We start from the raw sequence: 23,827 nt of genomic DNA on the forward strand, positions 1-23,827 counted from the left end.
GAGCCGCGCGCTTCACAAGCCCTTGAGCGCGGCTTGGCCCGCGACGCGGCCAAAGACGACGCACTCGGCGAGCGAGTTGCCACCGAGGCGGTTCTGGCCGTGCAAGCCGCCCGAGACCTCGCCGGCCGCGAAGAGCCCTTCGATGACATTGCCCTCGGGCGTCACGACCTGCGTGTCTTCGTTGATCTGCACACCGCCTAGTCCACGATGCATCTTTGAACCTTCCATGACGTGGAAGCGTACCCATGCAGTAGTGCACGACGGGCTCAATCTCGAGCACATAGTTGTCGGACGGGACCTCCGCCGGCGCGTTCGGGAACACGGTCTTGCCAAAGGCATCGCTACACCGTCGACATCAGTACTCGACCAAGGAAACAGAGAGATCGACGTACGGGCCACGCGTCGAGGCCGCCGCAACGTAGTGCTCCAGTTCGCTTTGGAGCACGCTCTCGTCGACGCCCATGTGCGTCGCGAGGTCGGCGAGGCTTGTCATGTGCGAGACGAGGCCAATCTTTTGGTAGAAGAAGAGGCCGAGCGCGCCGGTCGCGGCCGTGACGGCCTCGGTGATGGGCAGCACAAGGAACGACCGCTTGTGCGGCTGCTCGAGGATCGCCTCCGAGACGACCTTGCGCGTTGCGAGCTCGTTCACAAAGCGGCGACCGTCCGTGTTGAAGAGCAGACCACCGGCGCCACGGAGCGCTTCGGGCGCCAAGAAGCGGGTTCTAGATCGCTATAAGAACGCGAAGCATGACCTCCCGAAGCGTCATACCGCTTGGTGCGGTCCTTCGGGTCGATGAAGCCCGTCGGGTGCAGCTGGACCTTGTCCGTGTGGATGAGCGCCGCACCGAGGTCGGTCGCCAGCGCGAGGCCGTCGCCGGTCGCCCACGCGCCGTTGGTGGTCGCAAACTCCTCCATGCCGGGCGCGAGCTGCTTCAGAAGCGTCGGGTTGGCCGAGTAGCCGCCTACAGATCGCCGTAACGTTAGGAGAACGACACGCCGTCGTATATACCGGTCGCGAGGATGACGCGGCGCGTCGCGATCGTAAAGCTCGTCTCGGGCGTGACCGTGAACGTGACGCCTGTGACGGCATGCGTGTCCTCTTCTTTTTCGAGCGCCGTCACGTGGGCGTGGTTGATGACGTCGATCGAGTCGATGGCCTCGATGGCCTTCTTGAGCGCGAGGATGATGTGCGTACCAACGTTCGGGCCCGAATGGTTGCGGCGCGTGCGCTCGGCGCTGTGGCCGCCGAGCTGGCAGAGCACCGAGAGGTCGACGCCCTTGGCCTTCAAGAACTCGAGGCCGTCCAAGCTCTCCACCGAGAGCTTGGTGACGAGTTCGACGTTCGAGAAGCCGCCGCCCGAGCGCACCGTGTCGTCCGTGTACAGCGAGACGTCGTCATCGTCGCGCGCCGCGTTGATGCCGGACGAGGCCTTCGCCGAGTTGCCGCCGAGGCGGTCCTCCTTCTCGAGCAGCACAATGTGCGTATCGGGGCGGAGCGCAATGGCCTCGAGCGCCGCCGACATACCTAGTCGAGACATGGGCCACGCAGACTACCACGATGGACGTACCGGCGAGGCCGGCGCCGACAATCACTATGTCGGCCGACGTCGGGTACGCTGGCAGCTCGGCGGCGTCTTGGGAGTAGAGGTAGGCGACCATGAGGATGGCTTGGGCTGTGGCGACAGCGAGGAAAGATCGAAAGTGCGACGTGATTCTGCAAGTCGCCGATCGACTGAGGCAAAGAGGAGTGAGCCCACTTTGCCGGGCCGGCTCAGTAAAGAGACACGCGCCCGACAAAGACACGCTGCGACGGTTGCCGGTCAGTCGTCCGGATACAGGCCGCGGCGGCAACGTGGCAGGCGGGGAGGCCGGCGAGCGCTGTTGCCACCGCTGGTCAAGGCTACCAGGTAGGTGCGTACTGAGGGCTGCACGAGCAGCGTGGCGCAACGCCTGGCCAGCGCGGAAGAGGCCCATCGTCGTGGACATGGCAGCGACGAGGAGCTTTTGATGACGGAGTCGACGATCGACTTGGGTGAATAAGACTTTGCGTTGCACCATACTGCAAGAGGACAACGGGGCGAAGATGCACTGGGATTCGGCGACGAAGCTATGACCGCCATCGTACGAAGGCTCGCGAGTATTTGCAGGAAGCAAGGTACACGTGGGCAGGCGGCAACCGCCAGTCGCGGTGGCACGACGCCAAGGTCGTTGGCCCGTGTGGGCACAGAGAAAGGGCGAGGTATTCTGTTGCGCGGCCTTGTGACGCGACGAATGCTGGTGATTGCGCTGCATTGCCACAGTACATGTAGCTCTCGAGGTGCCATCGGATGCCATGAAGATGCGCCTACGCATCAGCGTCCATGGCCCTCGCCATGAACCGTACGCGATGACAGCCTGGCGTGCAAGATGAGTGCTAAGCGCCCTGGCATGATCAAGCCCTCTCGGCATTGCTCGTATGAGCACGCCTGCCACTGCCAGGAACTGTGTCACCAGCCAAGCCATCACGATCAATCGCTGTGTGATTTCCGGTAGCGACCAACGACTGCCCTTAAGTTGCGAGCTATACTAGTCACAGGGTCCTGCGCTTCAAGCCCGACCAAACCTGCCCGACGAGCCCAACTGCAATCTTGCCGGGCTCGGCGGGCTGAGGTGAGCGATGAAAAGTCATCGACCCAGCGGCGGCTGCGGGGCGCCGAGAACCTCGGACCCTCGTACTTGCCTTCGGTCGCCTATAGTGCTCCATGGCCGTCCATAGAGTCTGGACGATCCCTCCTAGTGCAAGGCTTGTAGCTTGCATGTGCCATGGCAGGCCCGGGCTGGCGAAGCGGGCGGCCTCGGCGCGGGGTCCGCGCTTGAAGTCGGCGGCCCACTGGATCAGATTCTGCCAACTTCAACCGAAGATAGAAAAAACTTCGGTCTGCATACAAACCACGAGGTCTTTTCTTGTCGAGAGCTTCGAAGTTTGGATTTCAACCGAAGCGGGCGGCATTTTTAAATAATTTTATTCCGCATACAAATGTTGTATGTAGCAGTGTGCAAAAATTAAATTCCCGGGATATCGGGCTTCGAAAGATATGAACCAGATCTGAATTTGCCTCCTCCTCGCAAGCGACCACCATGAAGCACTGCGCCGATGTTGCCAGCCTCGGGCTGCCGCCCCACTCCAAGGTCGTCGTCGCGACCCACCCCGTGCTCGCCCACAAGCTCACGAAGCTCCGCGATGCCAAGACCGATGCCAACCTCTTCCGCCACCTCCTGCGCGAGATCACGTTCTACCTCGGGTACGCTGCGATGCAGCTTTGAAGGATGCCCATGCATGGCCTACGGTAGATACGAAGCAACGTCGGACCTTGCCGTCATCCCCAAGAGCATCACGGTATCTCACATGCAAGCCGAAATGAAGGACCTTACCATGCCATAGACTCCGTTGGGGCCGCACCAAGGCGCCGAGCTCGCGTCCGTGGTCGCGCTTGTGCCGATTCTTCGCGCCGGTCTCGGCATGGTTGAGCCCATGTTGGATTTGCTTCCGAACGCTCGCGTGCATCACATTGGTACGTTCTGGAAATGGCACGCAGCGCCGTCATCGGGCGCGTAGGCATGTACCGCAACAAGAACTCGTTGCTACCGGTCCAATACTACAACAAGCTGCCGCACGACTGCAACGTGGACGTTGCGATCATCTTGGAGCCTGTCATCGCCACAGGTACATCGGTGTCGCCGGCTCGTGGCCCATGGCATGCACGTAGCTGGCACCATCATTGCGACCGTCGCCGTCTTGCACGCATGGGGCGTGAACCAGATCAAGATCATTAGCAGCATTGCCTCCAAGAATGGTACCATCCGTGTCGTGCCATCCATACGCCTTCGTATCGAACGACAATGCTAGGCTTGAAGGAGCTCTTCGCCAAGCATCCGGGCGTGGAAGTGATTGTGGCCGCGATCGACGAGACGCTCTCCGAGGTCTGTCGTCTTATCGCGTACCCATCCATGCTCATCGTGCCCCTCTCCATGTACAGGAAGGCTACATTGTCCCGGGTCTCGGCGACGCCGGCGACCGCCAATTCGACACGGTGGCGCACACGGGCGTGAAGCGCAAGCTCAACGAGTAAGACACTCCATTCTTCGTGTCGGATTCACAATACACATCCTCTTCTCGGCTTCGCTGGCTCATTTTTTCGAGAGCAGCACCTTGTTGGACGCAATGACCTTGGTGAGCACGTCGTCTTGGTGCGGCTGGAGCTCCTGGAATGGCCGGTCCTTGATCTCAAAGAGGAACGGGTCGGTCACGACCGCGTCCTTCTCGAGCCCGAGGAGCTCTTGCACGACGGCCGCACCGCAGAACGGCACGTAGCTCTCCGAGTAGCCGCCTTCGTGGACAAACACGGCGCGGCCGTCGCAGAGGTTCGTCGCCGCCGTCTTGAGCTTGGCCGCCATCGCCCGGAAGGTTTCGCTGTGCGCCATCATCTGCGAGAGCGGGTCGCAGTACTCGGCGTCAAAGCCCGACGAGACAAGGATAAAGTCGGGCGCAAAGGCCTCCAGCGCCGGCAGCACGACGCGATCAAAGGTCGCCATGTACGCGCCGTGGCCCGAGCCCGGCGGCAGCGGCACGTTGATCGTGTACCCGGCGCCCGGTCCAAACCCGGTTTCCTACAATCAGATATATAAGATCGCACGAAGTATGGCATGCAATACCTCGATCCAGCCCGAGTTGAGCGGGTAGTTGCCGGCCTGGTGCACCGAAACGAAGAGGACGCGGTCGTCGGCTTCGAAGGACGCCTGCGTGCCATTGCCATGGTGCACGTCGTAGTCGACGATCGCAATCTTCCCGATCAAGCCCGGGTACGACCGGAAGAGGTGGTAGGCAGCGATCGCCACGTTGTTGAAGATGCAAAAGCCCATGCCCTTGTCCCGCAGCGCATGGTGCCCCGGCGGCCGGACGAGCGCGTACCCCGAGTCGACGTGCTTGTTCATGACGGCGTCGACGAGCGAGAGGACGCCGCCGACGGCCAGCGACGCGATCTCAAAGCCACCGCGTGAGAATTGCGCCTCGTCGCCCGCGTCACCGCCATTGTCGAGCCGGCTCTTTTCGCGGATCGTGTCAATGTACGCTTGGGTGTGGTTGAGGAGGAGGTCGTCGTTGGTCGCGGGGCGCGCGCGGATGATGGTGAGCTTGTCGAGGAGACCGCTGACGGCGAGGAGGCCGTGGAAGCGGCGCTTCGTCTCTGGGTGCTCCCAGTGCGTGTACGGCTGCAGGTGCGGCGAGTACAGATGCGGCCACGGTGCATGCCACATGAAGAGTTCTTCGCACACATAGCCGACGCGGCCCACGGCGCTGCCATTGAGCGGCACGATGATGGACGGCACGGGCGGCAGCGGCGGCGCCACGGCCTTGAACACATGCGTCGGCAGCGGCAGCGCCTTGTGGCCCTCAAAGAACTGCTGCTTGCCTTCAATGGACGCGGCCTGGTACTGCTTCCAGATCTCGGCGTGCTGCGTCTCGTGGTGCTTGCGGTAGTTCTCGGGCCGGAACGGGATCGAAAATGTCTTGTGGTTGGACGTCTTCTTGCGCTTCCGCGTCTCGGCGTCAATGTCCTCCCGCCCAAAGTGCGTGCAGAACTGGCAGCGCACGCAGGACACGTCGTTCTTCTCGTTGTAGTCCTCGATCTTGAGCCCATACTCGAGCAGGTGCTTGGGCTGGAACGGCGTCAGGCGCGGCTTCTTCGCCGGCCCCGGCCCATCGCCGCCACTCTCCGACATCCTGTGATGTGTTTCCGGCCTTCCAATTAGACTGGCCGAAAACCGGACGTCGCCAAAGTAAGCACGTTTAAACGTTTAAACGTTTAAACGTGGTACGAACGCACGTTGAACGCAAATGACGTCGCCCGAAGCCGCTCTGTTGCAGTCGTCGCGCTCGTATAGAATACGAGGACGATATAAAGCTGATGGCTTTGGTCGTATTGCCGGTCGCCTAGCAGGTCAAATTTGCTACGGCACCAACAGCTTTCGTCGCCCCTCGGTCATTCCACCACGTCATGCTCAGCAAGAGCAGCATGCTGCAAGAGACTGGGTCATCGCACAGGGCACGAGTCGTGACGTTGGTATCATGGCAGCGTTCGTTGCGTGTCGACTACCTTCATATCAGTGTTTCAACTCGATTCGGGCGAGAGTTGCCCGGGTTTTGATTTGACGTTTTGAAGGAGCGTCGACTTAAACGCGTTTTTATCCTGTTTAAACGTCATCAACCTGCGTTCATGCACCTGTGGAATCGCATCCGGATACCATATCGAGTTTGACGAGTCGGATCATTTTGCGCGGGATGGACCCATGGAAGGAGTACGTCGGCGCGCGTGCGCGGGCCGAGGAAGCGGCCGGAAGGAAGACGAAGAGCTGCATGGAGGATGAGCTGGGAGAGCTCATGGACAAGGAGAACAACCTGCTCGCGCTCCTGCATGAGATGGATGCGATGGGCGACCGCGACGATGATGGCGTCCGCTCGCTGCGCAAGATCCATCACCACGAGCTTTGTACGGAGACGCGCCATCGAACGAGGTGCATCATGCCCATGCTCCATAGGCCAAGTCCGCTCCGAGATCAAGCATATGGGCGCGCCGAAGAAGCCCCTCGTGGACCATGTCGTAGGCCATGGCCAGCGCTTCTTGACGATGGATGACATTACCGACGAGTGGGCGACCTGGTTCAAGCCTCCGCCCAAGGAGGATCGACCACCGCCATATGTGCCCAAGCGTACCGCGCCGGTGGTCAAGCCACCGAGTCCCGTCGTCGTCGTTCCAGTCCAACCACCGCCGGTCAACCGCCCGTCGCTCCGCGACCTTGGACCTAAGCCGTCGGTCGAAGACGAAGAAACACACCCCCAGCGCCGGGGGCTGCGACCGCCTCCTCGGGACCAGCCACCGCCCCGTGGAGGCAACCCCTTCGTTACGGCAGGAGAGAAGCTGCAGGTAGACGCAGACTACATGGACGACTCTTGTGACACAGGTTGTAGACGGATGAGCGCGATGGCAAGAACAAAGACTACGATCGCCGCCAGCACGGCGGCAGCAGCGGTGGCATCAAGGGCTACCACCCCATGAATTCCAAAGTCCTCTTTCCCAAGAGCAATGGCGAGGCGTCGCCACCGCGCATTAGCAAGCCGTTCCAGCCACCGGATGGCAGTCGTCCGCGGGGTGCGCTCGGCCCGCGGCATAAATCTTAACCTTTGCTAATAGGTGCCCCAGCGACCAATACTGGCGCGTCGGCAGCGCCTGTTGAGCCAGACGAAGACATTGATCCGCGCCTCAAGAGCTGCGACCCCGAGCTCATCTCCAAGATCGAACTCGAGATCGTGGATGCAGGCGATCCGATCTCGTTCGATGACATTGGTGCGTCACAGCGCCATTTTGGAAGAAGCCCATTCCTAAGCTTTGTAGCTGGCCTCCACTTTGCCAAAAAGTGCGTCAACGAGCTCGTGATTTGGCCGATGGCCCGACCCGATATCTTTACGGGTCTCCGCAGCTTGCCCAAAGGTATCGAGTAGCAAGCAGTATGGTGCCCACGTTCCGTAGGCTTGCTACTCTTTGGCCCGCCCGGAACAGGCAAAACGTTGATCGGGAAGGCGATCGCAACGCAGTCGGGCGCAACGTTCTTTAGCATTTCTGCGAGTTCGCTCACGAGCAAATGGGTACTACTATACTATCCACTGTCCCTTCAAGCTGTATCCTCTTGCTAGATTGGCGAAGGAGAAAAGCTGGTGCGCACCTTGTTTGCGGTCGCGGCCGTCAAGCAGGTACATGGTGATTCACCGCCACATTGGCTCAGTCCAGTCGTGTTGATTAGCCGTCTGTCATCTTTATTGACGAGATCGACTCGCTCTTGACGCAGCGCAGGTGCGCCATTATGTGCTTTTCGATGGATAATGATATCACTTGGTCAGTTCGACGGAGAACGAAGCGTCTCGGCGCATGAAGACAGAGTTCCTGGTGCAGCTCGATGGCGCAGGCACCAAGTCCAAGGACATCATCCTGGTTGTCGGTACGTCTTTGTGGTCATGATCATGAAGCAAGCGCGCAAATTTTAGGCGCAACGAACCGTCCACAGGAGCTTGACGAAGCCGCCCGCCGCCGCTTTGTCAAGCGTCTCTACATCCCGCTACCCTCGGCGGAAGCCCGTCTCGACATGATTCTCCGCCTCCTCGCCAAGAACAAGCACCGTCTGGAGCAAACCGATTTGGATTACATCGTCGAACGCACACGTGGTACGTGGCAGATTCACCTGCGACGAGCTCCATGCTTGCCACGTGCAGGCTTCTCGGGCGCCGACGTGCGTGCTCTGTGCACAGAAGCAGGTACACTAGTCTGTTGCTACGCGTTGCAGTTCGATCGTATGGTACGCATAGCGATGGGTCCGATCCGCAACTGCGACGATATCCGCACCATGGACGCGGCGCTCGTGCGGCCGATCGAGCGCCACGACTTTGACGCGGCGCTGCGGGGCGTACGCCACTGGCTACAGCTTCCAAGCTAAAATCAAATGCGTAGGTGCGACCGAGCGTCTCGGGCAAGGACCTTGAGTTCTACTTGGAGTGGAACACCGAGTTTGGGAGCTACCAGATCGAAGACGCGACGAGCGATGTCAACTAAGAACTCGCCTGTCGACATGGCTCTTTTAGTTAGTCGTCGAGTTAGTCGCTGCCACGTGGGACACGCCATTTATCGAAGGCGACCAGACAAGCTCAAATTTTGAGGCTTGCAAAGATAGATACTCGTCGCGACGACGGCACTGCAGTCGGTAACCGCCGCTTCGCTGGAGCGACCTATCCAGAGGTATTCAACGACGTCTGCTGTCCTATCCACGCTAGTATACTGGGTACGCAGCAAGTCCTACGAATTATCCAAAGCCATCGATGCTGCAGGATAGTATTGCGGTACATTATCCAAACGTGGGCGTCGCGGCGGTTTCGCGGGGCGAGTTTCAGCACGCACCTCACGCCGTCGTTTGATTGGCTAAAAAGAAGATCCTTCGATAAAACGAAGCGTACTTGAGATTTGTATACCGCGCCGACTCATTCTGGATTTTGCGAAAGAGCGGACGCGGAATCATGGCGACGAGCAAGTATGGCAACCTCTCCATGCGCAACATCATGATCCGCAAGAAGCTCGAGGAGCGCAAGCGCTTCGACTCGGCCGACTACGCCATGCAGAAGGCCGGCAAGCCTGCGCTCGAGATCGCGACCGCCCTCGAGAGCCCGCGGGCGGCCGACGTCCTGTCGCCAGCGCACCTGGGCATGATGGCGTTCCGCAACAGCATGGTCGACACGGACATGGCGGCCGAGCCGGGCATGACGCTGTCGCCGGCGGGCCGCCAAACGAGCGTGGCGAAGGATGTCCCGTCCAAGTACGGCGCGCTCACGGCGCGCAACATCATCTTGCGGCGAAAGCTCACGGACCGCACCAAGTTTGACTCGGCCGACTACCAGCTCAAGAAGCTCGGCGTCACGACCGACGTGATTGGCACGGACCAGGTCGACGTCGATATGACGGCGGACGACGACCAAGACGTCGACATGGGCGGCGGCGCGACCATGTCGCCTCGCGTGACGATGGCCAAGCCCCAGTCGCCGCGCCCCATGTCCCCCGCGATGCCTACGAGTCCATCCAACAAGTATGGCAAGATGTGCGCGGCCAACATTTTGATCCGGAAGAAGCTCAAGGAGCGAAAGCGCTTCGACTCGGCCGACTACTCGATGGAGCGCCAAGGCAAGAAGAAGGCGTCAATGGAAGACGCGACCCCTGTACCGTACCTCCAGGCAACCGCCCTGGACACCGCCGACTCGGACGTGCACTCGCCCGTGACCAAGCAAATGAAGCTCACGTCGATCGACGCTACATCCGAGTATTCGACCGCGAGCCGGGTCGCGGGCCGGAATCTCTTTTTACAGCGAAAGCTGCCCGAGCACTTCAAGCCGTCGCATTAGGTCGACCGCCGAACGTCTGTACATGCGCGCGTAACCACCATACAAACTGTCCTTTTGATTTTGCCACCGTGTGCCATGTTGAAGCCGATGGCGCAGGACAGGCGCATTTCTCGGGCTTCCATATTTGTGAGTGATCCTCGGAGCGCGCATGATGGGCAAGCTGCCACTGTCATGACGTAAGGCGCGGGCTTGCACGCGGCTCGAATTCGGCTGCATGTAATAGCCGTAGCCCAAGAGGCGCTGGCGCCGTGTTGGAGCCGACGGGATGAACCTTCTACGTGTCGCCTGTGGCCGAGCTGCGCGGCGAGAGGTCAATGCTCGGCCATAACCATTAACTACATTAAATACATTTACATGTCATGCCACGTGCTAGCTCGCCGCCAGCGACTTGGCCTTCTTCAATACGACTCGGATTTGCCGCGGCTTGATGGACGGGAGCGAGAAGCGTCGGGAGATCAATGGGCGCTTCCGCGGCTCAATGTCGCAGAGCTCTACCACGCTTAGGAGGGCGGCGAGTTCGCAGATCAAGTCGTTGGTCGTGACAGGGCTCGCATCAAACACCTTGCGCCGCCAGTGATGGATGGCATTCCGCCAGGCGAGGAGCGACGGAAGCGACGGCGCCGCAAAGCGCAGTGACACGAGCAGCTTGCGCTGTCGGTGGAGCTCGATGCAAAACTGGTGCGGCAGCACGCTCGTCTTGCACGTCACAAGCGTCGTCGTCGCGTGGACGGTCTCGAGGTCGTAGCTCGCGAGGAGCGTCGTCCGCGCGGCCGAGTACAGATGCAGCTGGCCTTCCTCGAGCACGAGGCAGCGGATGTCCCCGATGGCTTCGTTGCGCGCCTCCAAGTGCAGCAAGAGACCTTCCATGCTCTCGTCGCTACTTTGCGGGATGGGCACCAAATCTAGACTGGGAGAGCGCAATCGTTTCGGTTTGGGTGTCAATCTTCCGTCGGCGCAGCGCGGACACGCGATAGTTGAAGGAGTGGACCTGGTGTTTGCGTGGTTTTAGAAATGACTCAGCGTTGCAAGCAAGGAATCATCCTCTCCGCAGTATGGTCGCAGTGAGCCGTTTTCAACGGCGGAATATTCAGCGGCCTGGGGAGCGGAGGAGGGCGCGTCTCCGCCAACGCCCGGCGGAAGACGCTCGGCAGGCACAGACGACGACCGCGCGATCGAACCTTGTCGCCAGCCTGCGCCACGCCAAAGATACTACTATTGGCATCGTATCCAATACAAAGCGCAGGCTTCACGGGCAAGGATAAAAACACGCGTCTTAAAATGGTCCGCGCCCTGCCGCCGACGATAGCCCGCTCGACAAGAGCATCGCGCGCGCTCCATGCACTACACTCTGCATAGTGGACAGGCAGCCTTTGATGACTCGGCCCATTATTGTGTTCGCTGTGGCATCGCAAACAGGCAGATGGCGGCAATATTGGGTGCTTTTAGTCGATCTCGACGTTGCAGTAGCCATGTCACGCCACCACGCAAAACCATGTTAGCAGCCGCCGGTCGCCAGACGCTCGCGAAGCGACCATGGCTCTACTTTGTGACGCCGAGCCTCTCGTCTACGGACGCGCTTCTTCCGCTCGTGGCCAAGGCCATCAAGGGCGGCGCGAACATCATCCAGCTCCGCAACAAGACGTGGCCCGCCGAGGCGCCCGAGCTCCGCGCGATGGCGACCGCCGTGCGTGACCTCACACGGGCCCACGACATCCCGTTCCTCGTCAACGACCACGTGGCGCTCGCGCTCGAGATCGGCGCCGACGGTGCGCACATTGGCCAAGACGATACGTCGGTCGCGGACGCCAAGGCGCTGCTCGCCGCAGCCGACGCGCGTGACTTTATCCTTGGCGTCACGGTGCGCGATGCCACCCAAGCCAATATCGCTTGCCAAGGTACTTGTTGCTTTGCATGATACTACGACGACGTGCTCATGATGGGCGACTCGTAGCGGGGGCGTCGTACTTGGGCGTTGGCCCCGTCTATTCCTCGAGCACCAAGGCCCACGCCAACAACGGCGAGACCATCGGCGTCCAAGGCCTCGAAAGCGTTGTGAAGACAGCCCGCGCCTTCCATGTGCCCGTCGTCGCCATCGGCGGCATTGACGCCAGCCGGGTGCAAGCCTGCATGCACACGGGAGCCGCCGGAGTTGCGGTCGTTGCCGCCATCAGCAGCCCCGCCGACGTCACCAGCGCGTCCGCCGCCCTCTATCGCAACGTAGCGCTCTACCACCGCGCCTTGGTTTAAGCACAAAACTCGTATCAAAGATATATTGGAGCATCGTTAGGGACAGGATGGGTACGAGCAGTTGAGCGAGGGCTCTTGCTGCAGCCACTTGGTGCGGCCGGACGGCAGCGTGCAGCGCTTGACGACCGAGCTGCACGTGCGCTCGTGTGTCGGGCACGGGTCAAAGTCGCAGTTGCGGGCGGCGTTGCGCGCGACGACGAGGCCGTTGGCGCACATCGACGTCTCGTTCGTACACTGTATTCGCCATGTCCAATCCTGCATCTTCCAGTGGATGGAGCGTACCGTGGTCGGACATGGGTCAAAGGCGCAGTTGCGGGCGGCGTTCCGGGACACGCGGCCGCCGAGAAGACAGGCTTGTGTGTCGGTCGCGCACGTCTAGAGACCTCATGAGCAAGCTCCTACTAAGCGCCTTCGCACCGACGTCGGGCAGGCCCGAAACGTGCAGTTGGCCGCCGGATCCCGTGTCAGGACGTCGCCGGTCGGGCACACCAACTGCGCTGGCATCTCGGTGCAGGTGCTCTACACCGCACATGTAAGAGCATGACAAAGAGAAGGAGAATGGAACAGGGCATACAGGAGGACTGTCGGCGGATGTTCCGTCGCATCGGAGGCGTGTACAGTTGTTGCTTGGGTCGCGGCCGACGACGACGCCGTTGGGGCACTTGTAGCCGTCGTCCGCACAGCCAGGTACCTCGGATGCATTGGGGCATGGGCGAAAGGAGCAGTTGCGGCTCATGTCGCGCGTCACCGTCGAGCCGTCGAGGCAGATGCGCAGGTCCTCGTAGCAGCCGTGCACGGCGACGACGACCAGAGAGAGAAGGACGCGGCGCATCTTTGGTCGACGCTCGCAATGGCGTTTTGTCGGTTGCAATCCCAGCGGTAGTAAATCTTATATATCTTAGGCCTGAAACTTCTGCAGCGTTTTCTCGGCCAGCGTCCGGAGCGGCTCGGACGAGAGCGTCTGGGCAGCCTCCGAGAGCATCGGCAGCACGACAGCCTTGTCCTGCGCCAAGAGAGGCGGGCCCGCGAGCAGCAGCTGCAAGAGGAGCGTGACGCACTGGGCCTCGGCCTCGACGGTGGGCGGTTGGCACCACTCGACCAAGAGCGGGATCTTCTTCTGGTACGCGTCGCAGACCAGCTTGCGGTCGCTGTCGCTAAGGCCTCGGGCCTCGAAAGACCGCTCGATGGTGAACACGATGCGCGCCTTGTCGATGGGCTACGCGCATCGGGATATGTCATAAGACGCCAAGGAGGGTCGAGAGAGCGTACGAGCAGCGTCGCCTTGTGCGTGGCCCCGAGCTCGAGCAGGTGGGCGAGCGCCGCCGGCGAGCACGAGCCATCGTCAGTCACCGACTCGTCGACAAAGTCGAGGACGATCTTGGAGAACTGGCGGTTGTCCAGCATCGGGTCGGGCAGGAACTTGTCCTCGTACGCGGCCTTGTTGAGCGCCTTGGCACTCTAGCAGGCATGTGCAGAGCCGGCGGCGACGCTTCGCCTCGTACCTCCTGCGTGTAGGGATGCGTCCCGTACACGTCGATATGCGCTTCCACGAGCTTGTAGTGGTCCGCGACCATCTCCTGGAACGCGCGGTGATGGACCGAGAGGAGCTCTTCGAGGATCTCCTTGCAGTCGGCGTCCATGCTTCGGCGCTGCGGCAAGCTGCGGTGTAGGCCCCCTATCGCGTTGCATTGGATCGGTGTATGCAGCGTGGTGGGAGGGGGTCGGGGCCCCTCGAAATCGTCCACATTGACGGGAATTTCGAGAAAACACCGTCTATTTGAGGATTTACCGTCTTTTGTCGGTGCGACCAACATGAAGCAATGTTATATTGGGACCAAAGAGGTGTCGAAGCGACGAGGTGGTCCATCCTCGCTACGGCAATGGCCCATGCTATTGCTGCGACCGGTCGTCTCGGCGTTTTAAGCCTCGGGGGGGGGGTACGTATTTACAAATGAAATCAACCCGACTAAGGTTGAATCTACCGGTAGCCCCAAGCAAGGGAACTAATAACTTATCTCCTGGTCCCCAGCTTTGCGTCCGGATGCTCGAGTTGCGGCGGGCATTCGCACTTGGTCCGAGGCCCCACGCCGCGCACTAGTACGGCTTGACGCAAAGGTGCTCCGTACCGATTCCTTCGCCGAGGATAGCTCGTGCCGGCTCGAATCGCAGCTGCAATGATCGTGAGAAGACAGACCCTTCCATGCCCGTCAGTTGATACCGGAAGAGTTCTTGTCTGCTCGCTCCAGCCGATCAGGCGACGACGCTGGACTTCCGATGCTGGGTGCAACGGGCTGCGGGTCAATATTCGTTTGCTCCAGAGGCGAGGATAAGGTCTCGCTCTGCGATATATGGACCAGAGATTACGCCAATGACCCACTTTAGTCTTAGAGTTCACGTCGACTAAAGCACTTGAGCTCTAAACTTGGCGATCGCAAACCACAGGATCGCAGAAGTTATTTCCGGAACGACCCCGTCCTCCGCGCGTTTGATTGGTGCATATGCACCAATCCGGCCTCGCGTTTCAATTTTGAACCAATCGCATCGCACGTATCTTTGGCCTAACCAATCATACGCGCGCATGGCATAAGAAGCAACTTCCTTGGACCTGACAAAGAAGTTGCTTCTGCCCAGCGCGTCATACCCCTTCGTCATTATCTCATTTCCTATTGACACACATCATGCAGACGATGGCACCCGGCGCACAAGCTCGGGGCTGCCCGTTCCGAGCCCAGCGCCTCCCGACGCGCCACGTCATTGACGTGCCCACGACCACGCGGCTGCTCTACGAGATCGGCGGGCCCGGCCGGATCCTCGAGTTTTGCGTAGCGTTTTACCTCTTGGCCTTTGCGGACACGACGCTGCAAGCCTTTATGTATGAGACCGACGGCGCGGTCGCCCACGGCGAGCGACTCGCCAAGTGGATCGTGGCGCAGATGCAAGGCGCGGGTGGCGGGTGCCAGCACGCGTGGGCCGCCGCGCACCACCGCGCGCGCCACTGCGAGAAGCGACCAGCGGCGGCGCGTGGTGCATGTTTTAGTGTGCGTGACGCGCGTGCGTGGATGCGGCTGCACTTTTGGGCCCTGCGCGACTGCGGTCTGGACCGCAACCAGGAATTTTGGACCTGGTACGTCCACTTCATCCACGCCAACATTGCGCTGCACAACTCGTACGCCCCGGGGTACACGCACCTCGACGCGGTCTGGTCCACGGACGCGGCCAACATCAAAGCCTACCGCGACGCCAAGCGCACGATGACCGACCTCTGCCCGAGTCTCTACTGCTAGTAACAACTCGTATTTATGATCCGACTCGTTGAGCGACTACAAGTCGTCGTGCAACGCGCGACGTTGTGCAAGGTGCAGGAACCCATCGTCCGGTGTCGCATCGGTGTACACCCGGGGCACCGCGTGCTGGTCCAAGACGGGCATCCAGAGGGCCCACGCGTGCAGGATATCACCGACGCTCATGAAGTACCTGACCAACGAGTTGGGTGTTTTCCATTTCACAAAGGCACGTACCGGCGGTCCCCACGCAAGATTGCATCGACCAAATAGGTGTAGGCTGAGTCGTGCTGCGTCGACGCCGGCGAGAGCTGCGTCGACGCCGGCGAGAGCTGCGTCGACGACGCCCAGACCCAGCCTGTAGGGAGCTGTACCTGGGGCGACAGGGCGGCACAGACGTCGATGACAATGCCTTCGTCACGCCCCTTCTGCAGTCCACTGTGTACAAGACAATATGTAGGTTGGACTAGACCTGGAGGACGATGCGCACGGTGCAGTTGGGCACGCCTCGCGCGTGCCACGTCATGGTTGTCGACCGGTATGCGACCGCTTTGGCGGCTGAAATCGCTATGGACGTAGCCGGGGCACGCGCGAATTGCACGGCGGCCGCGGTGGCCGTCGTCGAATGCGACGTATTGGCGTGCGCCAAGTACGACTGGTACTGTCCATGGACCACCTACGGAACAGCATGCAGCTACGAGAAGAACGCGAGGTATTGTGACCTCTTGGAGTGCAAGCGACTGCGTCAGCGCCTTGCGGTCGTCCTACGAGTGCGCTCCAGCGCTGACCACTTGCTATTGCAGCACGCACCTCGGTCGACGCCCCCGCAGCGTGCAAGAGCAGCACGGTCAAATGGTTGACCATCACGTCGCGCACAATGCCGACGCTAGCGGGAATTGAACCCACGGTCACACCGCCGTCGACGCACCTGTTGAAAAAGCCTGTCCGACCCGCACACGTCTCGGTCTCGCGCATATGAATCTACGATCGTAGACAGCGAGGCTAGGTATGCAGAGAATATGTGTAAGTACGCCAACATGCGTCGCGGCAGGAAGCGACCACCAGTGGGCGTTGGCGCTGACAAAGGCGTCGAGGCCGCGGACGCTCGCCTTGCCGAGGTAGTGGTCGATGAGAAACAGCTCGGACGCGTCAAAGTCGACAGCGAGTGCAGCTGCCAGCGCCCGCGCGCTCGCCAAGTCGTGGCCGAAAGGCTTCTCGACCACGACGCGCAGCCACGGGCGACTGGGGTGGCGCAAATACGTATGGATGAGCGCACACGTCTAGCTCGCAATCAACACCACGCAGGTGCTTTCCAGCAAGTTATGGTCGCACCGCCTGGAAATATGTGGGCGGGATCGCAAGGTAGACAACGAGGCCGGCGTCCTGCTGCCACTCGGGTCGGGCGGCCAGTGCCGCGTAGTCGGCGGCCGTCGACAGCTGTGCATAGCTACAAGATGCATCGCAACATCAAGACGTGATTCAGCAAGAGATTGAGGGAGAGCACTGCAGAGGAAGCGACGGCGGTCGGATCGAGGCGAGGCGCGGCGCAGCGACACCCGGCGGGTCCGTGCCGGCGGCCCACAGCTCGACGTCGTGGCGGGCGTGGAGAGCCTCGAACGCAGGCCAGAGGTACTTTTGGGCAAGGTTGCCCGTGCCGCCGATGACGAGGACCTGCGTGCGTGCGTGGCTGCTCGGCCAGCAGCAGGTCGCGGCGACAGCGATCGCGACGAGCAGGCAGCGCATGGTTGAAGCGCTGTGGCTTATTCGGTTGTTGGATTTTGACCAATGGCATCGCGGTATCCCGTCACATACAAGATCCCATATCGTTCAAGTGAGCTGCGAGAGTGCATAAGTTTCGCCCATGTTCCAGCGGGACGCCGACCTCAAGCCCGGCGGGAAGGCCGCGCTCGTGGAAGCGGCGCGATTGAAGCGCGACGAGCGCGAGAAGCGGCGCGCCATGGAGGCCCATGTGGTGCTGCTGCAGTCGCTCGCGCGACGCTGGCTGAGCACGCGGTCGACGCTGGCGACGTGCCGAGCCGACCTCGATCGGAAGCTCGCCGACGTCGCGACCTTGGAGAGCGTGCTGCAGCGCGAGATTGTGCTACCGGGCGCGGCGCTTGTGCCCATGCTCCACGCTGCCTTCTTCATTCTGCGCGCCGGGGCCATCGCCGCGCAGGATGTCCCGCGCCTCCTCGGGCTTGTGCAGCGTGCGCATTCGAATTGGCGTCTCGCCGACAAGCAGTGGGCGGCCGCCTTTAGCGATGTCCCAATCGAACTTGTGCGCTACCTCGTCCTTGCCTGCCTTGAGCTCGCAGTGTATCCAAGCGCAGCAGCCGCGCTCGCGTTTGTGGACGACCTTGTTGGCACTTCGGTTCGACCCGATACGCTGACAGCATGGACTACGACTTGCGTGGAATAGGTACCGACACGATCAGCCGCGCAGCTCGCACTCGGCGCGTACCTGGCGCAGGACCGCTTGCTACGTCCTTGGGCGGGGCGTGCCACCAACGTAGGACATGACTTTCCATCCGTTGATATCTTGATACTGTGACAAGGTGGCGGGTCTTCTGCGATCTGTGGTGCTGCGTTCGGAGGTCTCGACAAGCCTCTCGTCGTTCTACGAGCTCGTGCTCTTCCTCATGGCCGACCTCCAAGACGCCCCGATTCCGACGCTCCTGATCGAGGTTTCGATCCTCACTCTCCCCGAGATATCTTTGTCTATCGACGTGGCGTAGGTACTGACGCTGCCAACGCTTCCCGAGACGCTGCCACCCAGCGCGATCGCGACGCTACAGTCGCTCTGGCCTCGCCTGTTGGCAGCGCCCGTGGCCGACGCCGCTGCCCTGCCGCCGTCGCCGATGCCGGGGTTAAACAGCGCGATGTTCCTCCTTGCAAACATGCTCTGGCTTGCCTCGTCGTACGTACTACGAATATGGTGTGACGGGTATTCTGCAGCGAAATGGAGTAGAATGAACCTCGAGGCGTCGATGCCTGCATTCGTCCACTGGGCGTGGACGATGCTGCAGGTCGTCTCGGATGCGACCTATGGCGGCATGGCCTGGGTGCACGTCTCGGCGTCGCACTCGGTGCCGGCGCCCGTGCCACCGGCCGTGACCCGTCACCTTGAGTACCTCTATAGCCCCAAGATGGTAGTTCTTCCTTCATACACTTTGGCTCATCGATGCTTTGTAGATTCGAGCGATCGTGCCCCGGGGCTTTCGTGTGGATGTGACCAAGATCGCTACGCCGCTGACGACGACACCTCCGACGCCAATGCTGCCAAATGCCATCCTGAACGAAGTATTCCATAGCTCTATCTATCGCTCTCCGAGGTATAGCACTGACGCTAGGAACTAGGAGAAATTTGGGTTTGGTAACATTGCGCAGCAGTCGGGCTCGTCGATCTGGAAGCGGTTCTGGCACCGCTCCAAGCCTCAGTGGGCGACCAAGCTCTTTGGCACATCGTCGCGGTCCAAGGCGCCGGCCAGTAGCAGCGCCAAAGCCAACGACCATCGCGCGCCCACTGCATTTGATAGCGCGCTCTTCACGTCGGTCGCCAAGCTCTATGGGCTGTTTCTCTTCCGCTGGACGCAGCGCGACGCCAAGGTGCCGCACACGCTCCTGAGTGCGCTCGCCTTCTTCAAGACGCGTGACGGCACGTCGCTTGTCACCACCTTGTGGCTGTTCTTGCAAGAGTCGCTCGACCTCTCCGCCTACGCCGAGGTGCATGATCCCTGCATGCTTCTGGATCGTAGTAGCTGATGGACGGCGGGCGTAGTCGACGGCGTTGGAGGCGACGTCGGCGGGCGATGCAACCGGCAACGTGCTCTACCTCTTTGTGCAGTGCTACAACCAACTGCTGGTCGTCCTCGATGACGACGAGGTACCTCGATATCTTGATACCTTGATGCAGTTGGGGTGTATCAAGTGACGCGGGTACTAGATGTACGACCGCATGTACCCGCTGCCTCTCTTTGAGGTCGAGCGCGTCGTACTCTTCTTCAAGCCGATGCTGTTCCGGGCCTATGACGCGCCGCGACGCGTCGACAGCTTCGGGGACCGCCTCGTGGCCGGCGCGACGCTGCTCTTGCAGCAGCTCTACAACCGCTGTGCGCGCACCCCGTTCTGCAACGTCACGAGCTGGTAGTCCAAGGACATAGTCCACTGTACAAACATAAGGGTTAGGGTCCTCTCGAATATGGACGGGTCGTCAGTCCTCGAGCGCATACTCAAGAACGAGCCACAAGCTCTCCAGCTGATCCAGCACATGCCCTACTTGCTCATGTATGCGGACCGCGTCCGCCTGTTCGAGGCTTGGGTCCGTCTTGACCGCGCACAGTACCGCTCGATTCTCCAATGTCGGTGTTGAGCTATCGCGTTAGGCACCAGGCCCCGGACGTGCCGGGCTTCCGCATCAACATTCGCCGCGGGTACATCCTCGAGGACGGGCTCACGAAACTCAACGTCATCAAGCGTGATCTCAAAAAGAAAATTCAGGTATGGTCGTTTTGAGATGTTGCGATTCAGAAAAAAATTGATACATCAGGTGCACTTTATCAACGCGGCCGGTAGCGAAGAAGTGGGCATCGACGCGGGTGGGCTCTTCAAGGAGTTTTGGACCGACCTGAGCGCGCTCGCGTTCGACCCCAACTACGGCCTCTTCAACGTCACCAGAGACCAGCTCTTGTACCCGAGCCCGCACTCCGAGACGGTGCACCAGAGCGACAGTCTCTTGTTCGAGTTCCTCGGGCGCATCCTCGGCAAGGCGCTGTACGAGGGCCTCGTCGTGCAGCCGCGTTTTGCGCGCTTCTTCCTCACCAAGCTTCTCGGTCGGCCCAACCTCTGGCACGACCTCCCGTCCCTCGACCCCGAGCTCTACAAGGTGCATGTCTACTATCAATGTATCAAGCACGACCGAGGTATTAGAACCTGTCGTTTCTCAAGAGCTACGAAGGCGACGTGGCCGACCTCGGGCTCACGTTCAGCATGGACCAAGATTGCTTTGGCGTCGCCGTACGTCCGTCTCGGTTCTGGTCTCGCTCGATACCTTGATACGTTAGAAACACGTTGAGCTGATGCCGGGCGGCGCGACGATGGCGGTCACCAGCGACAACCGACTCCGCTACGTGCACCTCATGGCGCACTTTTACCTCAACACGCAGATCCAGCGGCAGAGCGGCGCGTTCCTGCGTGGTCTCCAGGACGTGATCGACGTCAAATGGCTCCACCTCTTCAACGAGCCCGAGCTCCAAGTGCTTATTTCGGGCACGTCGCAGGCGTTGGACGTGGCGGTAGCGGCCTTTGTACGTATTGTGTGGCGCTCAGTAGGGTGCATAGGACCTCAAGCAAGCGGCGACGTTTGCTGGCGGCTACTTTGGCCACGAGAAGCGGGTGCAGTGGCTCTGGAAGGCGCTCGAGAGCTTCTCGCCCGCGGACCAAGCGCGCTTCCTGCGCTTCGTCACGTCCTGCGAGCGCGCGCCGATTCTAGGCTTTGCATCGCTCCACCCACCTTTTGTCGTCCAGCGCATTTCGATCGCCAAGGACGACGAGAAGTTGCCGTCGGCGGCCACATGCTTCAACACACTCAAGCTGCCGACGTACTCGAGCTACAAGGTGCTCCGGGAGAAGCTCTTGGTGTCCATCAATGCCGGCGCCGGCTTTGAGATGACGTAGCTAACTGAACCAAATTCATTGCGATCTTCCACTCAGAACTTAGTGGCAACGGAAAAGGACCTCGCTTGTGGACCAACATTCTGTTGTCCGCGATCGTGGCGATCGTCGGTCGTGGTGTTTAAACGCGTTAAAGATAGTTGCGACGGAGTTGAGCGTGGTGGCCTGTCTCGGACGCTCGCACCGTCGGCGCCGACGACCAAGGGGCGGTTCGAGTCTCGTGGCGACGACCGCGCCTCCATCGACTCGACACCCCGACCGCTACACTGTACTAGTACCTACTGCAGGCCTGCGTCAAGACTGCCGGCAATTATGACGTTTTAGAGGCGCCAAGTACGTTAAAAAGCTCACATCGGATTAACGCGTTAGATTAACGCAACGAAAAGGCGCTTAGACCGTGTAGGCCGGGAGCGTGTCGGCGGGGCCGAAGCGGCACTGGCCCTGCGTGTACGAGCCGACCTGGGTCGACATCTGGGCGATCGTGCAGCAGCCGCAGCAGAACGAGCAGAGGAAGTCCTCGCACTCCGAGCCGGGGATCTTGAACATGACACGGATCTTGGTGCGGACCGACGCGATAAAGATGACGTAGATGAGCGAGACAAGCGAGGCAAATAGGCCAAAGTACGTCAAGTGCCAGTGGCGGAAGTCGTCGAGGCCCCACTCGTTCTGGTGCGCGAGGCTCTCCTCCCACTCGGCCTGGGCGTTGACGTCGAGGTTGTTCAAGACAAACTTGGCGACGACGAGGAGGAGCGCGACGATGAGCACGCGCGTGTAGCCGCCGTAGACGCCGACGCGCGACGCGATCTGGGCGAGCGAGACGCACGGGCAGCACCACGCCATGAGCGTGTTGGGGCAGAAGCTCTCGAGGCAGTCGAAGATGCCGGCCTTCCAGAAGACGCCCTGGTGCACAGGCTCGCCCTGGGGCACGGGCGCGTAGAGCACGGGCTGGCCCGTGAGCGGAGCAGATTCGGCCTTGGACATGCTTTCGACTGGTGGAAGATTCAGGTATGACCACTCCGTTCTGACTGGCAACGGGCGGAAGAGTACGCGAAGTTGACCTGCTTTACGGTCACATGCGGTTACTTTCCCTTGATGACCGTCTCGAGCGGTTAATGTCCCGTCCACGCGAGGTGATAGGGTCGCGCTCATTGGCTCCTGGACTGGGCGGACGACTGCGACATGCAAACATCTCGGGTTTCTTGAGCTTCGATCAGCCAAGCAGCTGCAGATGGGCCAGCTGCGACCGGCTGCAGCCACTCACTCGGCCTCTCGTTGGCGGTCGATATCAATTCATTGAGAGATATATCACTCCCAAGATGCGATGTGGATTCGGCGCTTAGACACTGTAGCTAGGCAGCGTATCCCGCGCGCCAAAACTACAAACCTCGGGCGTAAATGCGTCGATCTCGGCGCCCAGCTGCACGAGCGTACACCAGAAGCAGCAAATGGAGGCAACGTGGTCTTCGAGCTCCGAGCCGACGAGGTAGTAGACCCCGCGCACGCGCGTCCGGACGGCGCCGAGCACGACCGCGACCGTGAGAAAGCACAGCAGTGCGAGGGTTTGTAATAACTGGTGGGAGCACACGGGCATGGCAGACGACGCTTCGCTGTCGAGGACCGTCTCGCTCATCGCGTACAGAAGCAGCCCCGACACAATCAAGCCCATGACGCCACACAAAACGCGGTGGTAGCCGCCACAGACGCCGACGCGGCCTGCGATTTGCGCCAGCGCGACGCACGGACAGTACCACGCCATGGGCCCTAGTACATGTACAGGCGACGTGAAGGCTGGATCATTGGAGTCGTTGGTCGACTGCGTATACCGTTGGGGTAGAGATGCTTGCAGGCAAAGAGACTGGAGCGCCACGCATTTGGCTCTAGTACTATGATGGGAATGGCCGTCGGGATCGGCACCGCGAGCGGTGCTTCGGCGTCGACCTGCTCTCGATACATGCTCGGTGAGCTGCCAAGCTCGAAGGCGCCATCATCATGGCGCCGTTTCTTAACCTCCAACCACGACCGCCACCGGACAACAAGATGGTGGCGCCCAGCATTGCGCCCAAGTATTGTGGTCGCAGAGTGGGACTCGGCAGCGTACGCTCGGCCGTCTGAGTCGTCGCGCGATCTCTGCAAAGCAGCAGCCTGGTCCTCCAGTCATCGGGTTGAGAGTGTGTGTGGTCAAGAGTGTGTGCTTTGAGGCGTGGCGTGGCTTGGCCCTCGCAGGTCGCTGGCGACGCGTTGGCCGACGAGCCGGGCGGTTTGATCGCGCTAGCTGACGCGAGGCGTAGGTCGCAGGCGGAGGCCCAGCATATCACCTTGGGCAAGCCGTCAACCGGGAAACTAACGCGGAGCCATCCGGTTGCGACCGGTTACTTTCCCAAGATCGCCACCCGTATGCATTGCGATCCCGCGTTAGTCGATGTTTGAAGCCGCGTCGATGCAACGCGCCCGTCGACTCTATGTACATTCACTGCTTTCTAGTCGAACGGACATGCGTCTAGTACATACTAGCTCGTCTTGACCCCTCCCAAGTACACTAGCAGTATCTACTTTAGTTCATTGCAGTGGAATGGCGACGTATGGTCTGTTGATGCACAGAAGCGTTCAATAGGACAAGGGATTATACGAAGCGGTATCAGTCGTTGTGCCGGCGCGGAGG

The 23,827-nt window shown here is 60.7% G+C and overlaps 14 protein-coding genes across 14 annotated transcripts; 6 read left to right on the top strand and 8 right to left on the bottom strand.

The window, feature by feature from the left end:
* On the bottom strand, positions 1–2,074 carry SDRG_00575 (hypothetical protein). The gene is made up of 6 exons (XM_008606057.1): positions 1,569–2,074; positions 1,010–1,525; positions 770–962; positions 393–722; positions 244–341; positions 1–197 (listed from the first exon to the last, which is right to left on the bottom strand). Exons 1-6 carry the CDS (start codon positions 2,056–2,058, stop codon positions 13–15), a joined length of 1,812 nt encoding a protein of 603 aa, XP_008604279.1. The 5' UTR covers positions 2,059–2,074; the 3' UTR covers positions 1–12.
* Positions 2,075–3,117: 1,043 nt separating this feature from the next.
* SDRG_00576 (uracil phosphoribosyltransferase) lies at positions 3,118–4,109 on the top strand (the record flags this gene model as incomplete). Its single annotated transcript, XM_008606058.1, has 7 exons — positions 3,118–3,281; positions 3,331–3,376; positions 3,422–3,551; positions 3,596–3,703; positions 3,747–3,833; positions 3,887–3,960; positions 4,017–4,109. 7 exons carry the CDS (start codon positions 3,118–3,120, stop codon positions 4,107–4,109), a joined length of 702 nt encoding a protein of 233 aa, XP_008604280.1.
* Positions 4,110–4,167: 58 nt separating this feature from the next.
* SDRG_00577 (hypothetical protein) lies at positions 4,168–5,757 on the bottom strand (the record flags this gene model as incomplete). Its single annotated transcript, XM_008606059.1, has 2 exons — positions 4,168–4,647; positions 4,693–5,757. 2 exons carry the CDS (start codon positions 5,755–5,757, stop codon positions 4,168–4,170), a joined length of 1,545 nt encoding a protein of 514 aa, XP_008604281.1.
* Positions 5,758–6,316: 559 nt separating this feature from the next.
* Positions 6,317–8,636, top strand: SDRG_00578 (hypothetical protein; the record flags this gene model as incomplete). The annotated part of the gene is made up of 13 exons (XM_008606060.1): positions 6,317–6,524; positions 6,574–6,959; positions 7,004–7,184; positions 7,227–7,379; positions 7,428–7,523; positions 7,563–7,678; positions 7,727–7,783; positions 7,834–7,883; positions 7,931–8,028; positions 8,075–8,251; positions 8,300–8,341; positions 8,393–8,490; positions 8,535–8,636. The coding sequence occupies 13 exons, from the start codon at positions 6,317–6,319 to the stop codon at positions 8,634–8,636; spliced, it is 1,764 nt and encodes a 587-aa protein (XP_008604282.1).
* Positions 8,637–9,094: 458 nt separating this feature from the next.
* SDRG_00579 (hypothetical protein) lies at positions 9,095–9,970 on the top strand (the record flags this gene model as incomplete). Its single annotated transcript, XM_008606061.1, has 1 exon — positions 9,095–9,970. The coding sequence occupies one exon, from the start codon at positions 9,095–9,097 to the stop codon at positions 9,968–9,970; it is 876 nt and encodes a 291-aa protein (XP_008604283.1).
* Positions 9,971–10,250: 280 nt separating this feature from the next.
* SDRG_00580 (hypothetical protein) lies at positions 10,251–10,970 on the bottom strand. The gene has a single exon (XM_008606062.1). The coding sequence runs from the start codon at positions 10,835–10,837 to the stop codon at positions 10,340–10,342; it is 498 nt and encodes a 165-aa protein (XP_008604284.1). The 5' UTR covers positions 10,838–10,970; the 3' UTR covers positions 10,251–10,339.
* Positions 10,971–11,440: 470 nt separating this feature from the next.
* Positions 11,441–12,251, top strand: SDRG_00581 (thiamine-phosphate pyrophosphorylase). Its single transcript, XM_008606063.1, has 2 exons — positions 11,441–11,865; positions 11,922–12,251. Exons 1-2 carry the CDS (start codon positions 11,463–11,465, stop codon positions 12,215–12,217), a joined length of 699 nt encoding a protein of 232 aa, XP_008604285.1. The 5' UTR covers positions 11,441–11,462; the 3' UTR covers positions 12,218–12,251.
* Positions 12,252–12,253: 2 nt separating this feature from the next.
* SDRG_00582 (hypothetical protein) lies at positions 12,254–13,049 on the bottom strand (the record flags this gene model as incomplete). The annotated part of the gene is made up of 4 exons (XM_008606064.1): positions 12,254–12,451; positions 12,500–12,592; positions 12,635–12,736; positions 12,792–13,049. 4 exons carry the CDS (start codon positions 13,047–13,049, stop codon positions 12,254–12,256), a joined length of 651 nt encoding a protein of 216 aa, XP_008604286.1.
* Positions 13,050–13,115: 66 nt separating this feature from the next.
* Positions 13,116–13,857, bottom strand: SDRG_00583 (hypothetical protein; the record flags this gene model as incomplete). The annotated part of the gene is made up of 3 exons (XM_008606065.1): positions 13,116–13,433; positions 13,487–13,675; positions 13,720–13,857. 3 exons carry the CDS (start codon positions 13,855–13,857, stop codon positions 13,116–13,118), a joined length of 645 nt encoding a protein of 214 aa, XP_008604287.1.
* Positions 13,858–14,848: 991 nt separating this feature from the next.
* On the top strand, positions 14,849–15,526 carry SDRG_00584 (hypothetical protein). Its single transcript, XM_008606066.1, has one exon. It carries the CDS (start codon positions 14,896–14,898, stop codon positions 15,499–15,501), a length of 606 nt encoding a protein of 201 aa, XP_008604288.1. The 5' UTR covers positions 14,849–14,895; the 3' UTR covers positions 15,502–15,526.
* Positions 15,527–15,537: 11 nt separating this feature from the next.
* SDRG_00585 (hypothetical protein) lies at positions 15,538–17,241 on the bottom strand (the record flags this gene model as incomplete). Its single annotated transcript, XM_008606067.1, has 9 exons — positions 15,538–15,691; positions 15,736–15,926; positions 15,971–16,174; positions 16,221–16,262; positions 16,309–16,384; positions 16,427–16,479; positions 16,530–16,778; positions 16,831–16,945; positions 17,003–17,241. 9 exons carry the CDS (start codon positions 17,239–17,241, stop codon positions 15,538–15,540), a joined length of 1,323 nt encoding a protein of 440 aa, XP_008604289.1.
* Positions 17,242–17,359: 118 nt separating this feature from the next.
* SDRG_00586 (hypothetical protein) lies at positions 17,360–21,171 on the top strand (the record flags this gene model as incomplete). Its single annotated transcript, XM_008606068.1, has 15 exons — positions 17,360–17,869; positions 17,918–18,007; positions 18,054–18,182; positions 18,234–18,415; positions 18,467–18,647; positions 18,691–18,798; positions 18,856–19,221; positions 19,277–19,381; positions 19,442–19,641; positions 19,684–19,836; positions 19,881–19,995; positions 20,045–20,380; positions 20,425–20,511; positions 20,559–20,789; positions 20,836–21,171. 15 exons carry the CDS (start codon positions 17,360–17,362, stop codon positions 21,169–21,171), a joined length of 3,129 nt encoding a protein of 1,042 aa, XP_008604290.1.
* Positions 21,172–21,502: 331 nt separating this feature from the next.
* On the bottom strand, positions 21,503–22,191 carry SDRG_00587 (hypothetical protein). Its single transcript, XM_008606069.1, has one exon. It carries the CDS (start codon positions 22,147–22,149, stop codon positions 21,559–21,561), a length of 591 nt encoding a protein of 196 aa, XP_008604291.1. The 5' UTR covers positions 22,150–22,191; the 3' UTR covers positions 21,503–21,558.
* A 249-nt stretch (positions 22,192–22,440) lies between these two features.
* On the bottom strand, positions 22,441–23,221 carry SDRG_00588 (hypothetical protein). Its single transcript, XM_008606070.1, has 2 exons — positions 22,992–23,221; positions 22,441–22,929 (listed from the first exon to the last, which is right to left on the bottom strand). Exons 1-2 carry the CDS (start codon positions 23,119–23,121, stop codon positions 22,505–22,507), a joined length of 555 nt encoding a protein of 184 aa, XP_008604292.1. The 5' UTR covers positions 23,122–23,221; the 3' UTR covers positions 22,441–22,504.
* Between the last annotated feature and the right edge of the window lie 606 nt (positions 23,222–23,827).

The sequence above is a fragment of the Saprolegnia diclina genome, assembly GCF_000281045.1.
Source record: "Saprolegnia diclina VS20 unplaced genomic scaffold supercont1.1, whole genome shotgun sequence".
Taxonomy (NCBI): domain Eukaryota; phylum Oomycota; class Saprolegniomycetes; order Saprolegniales; family Saprolegniaceae; genus Saprolegnia; species Saprolegnia diclina.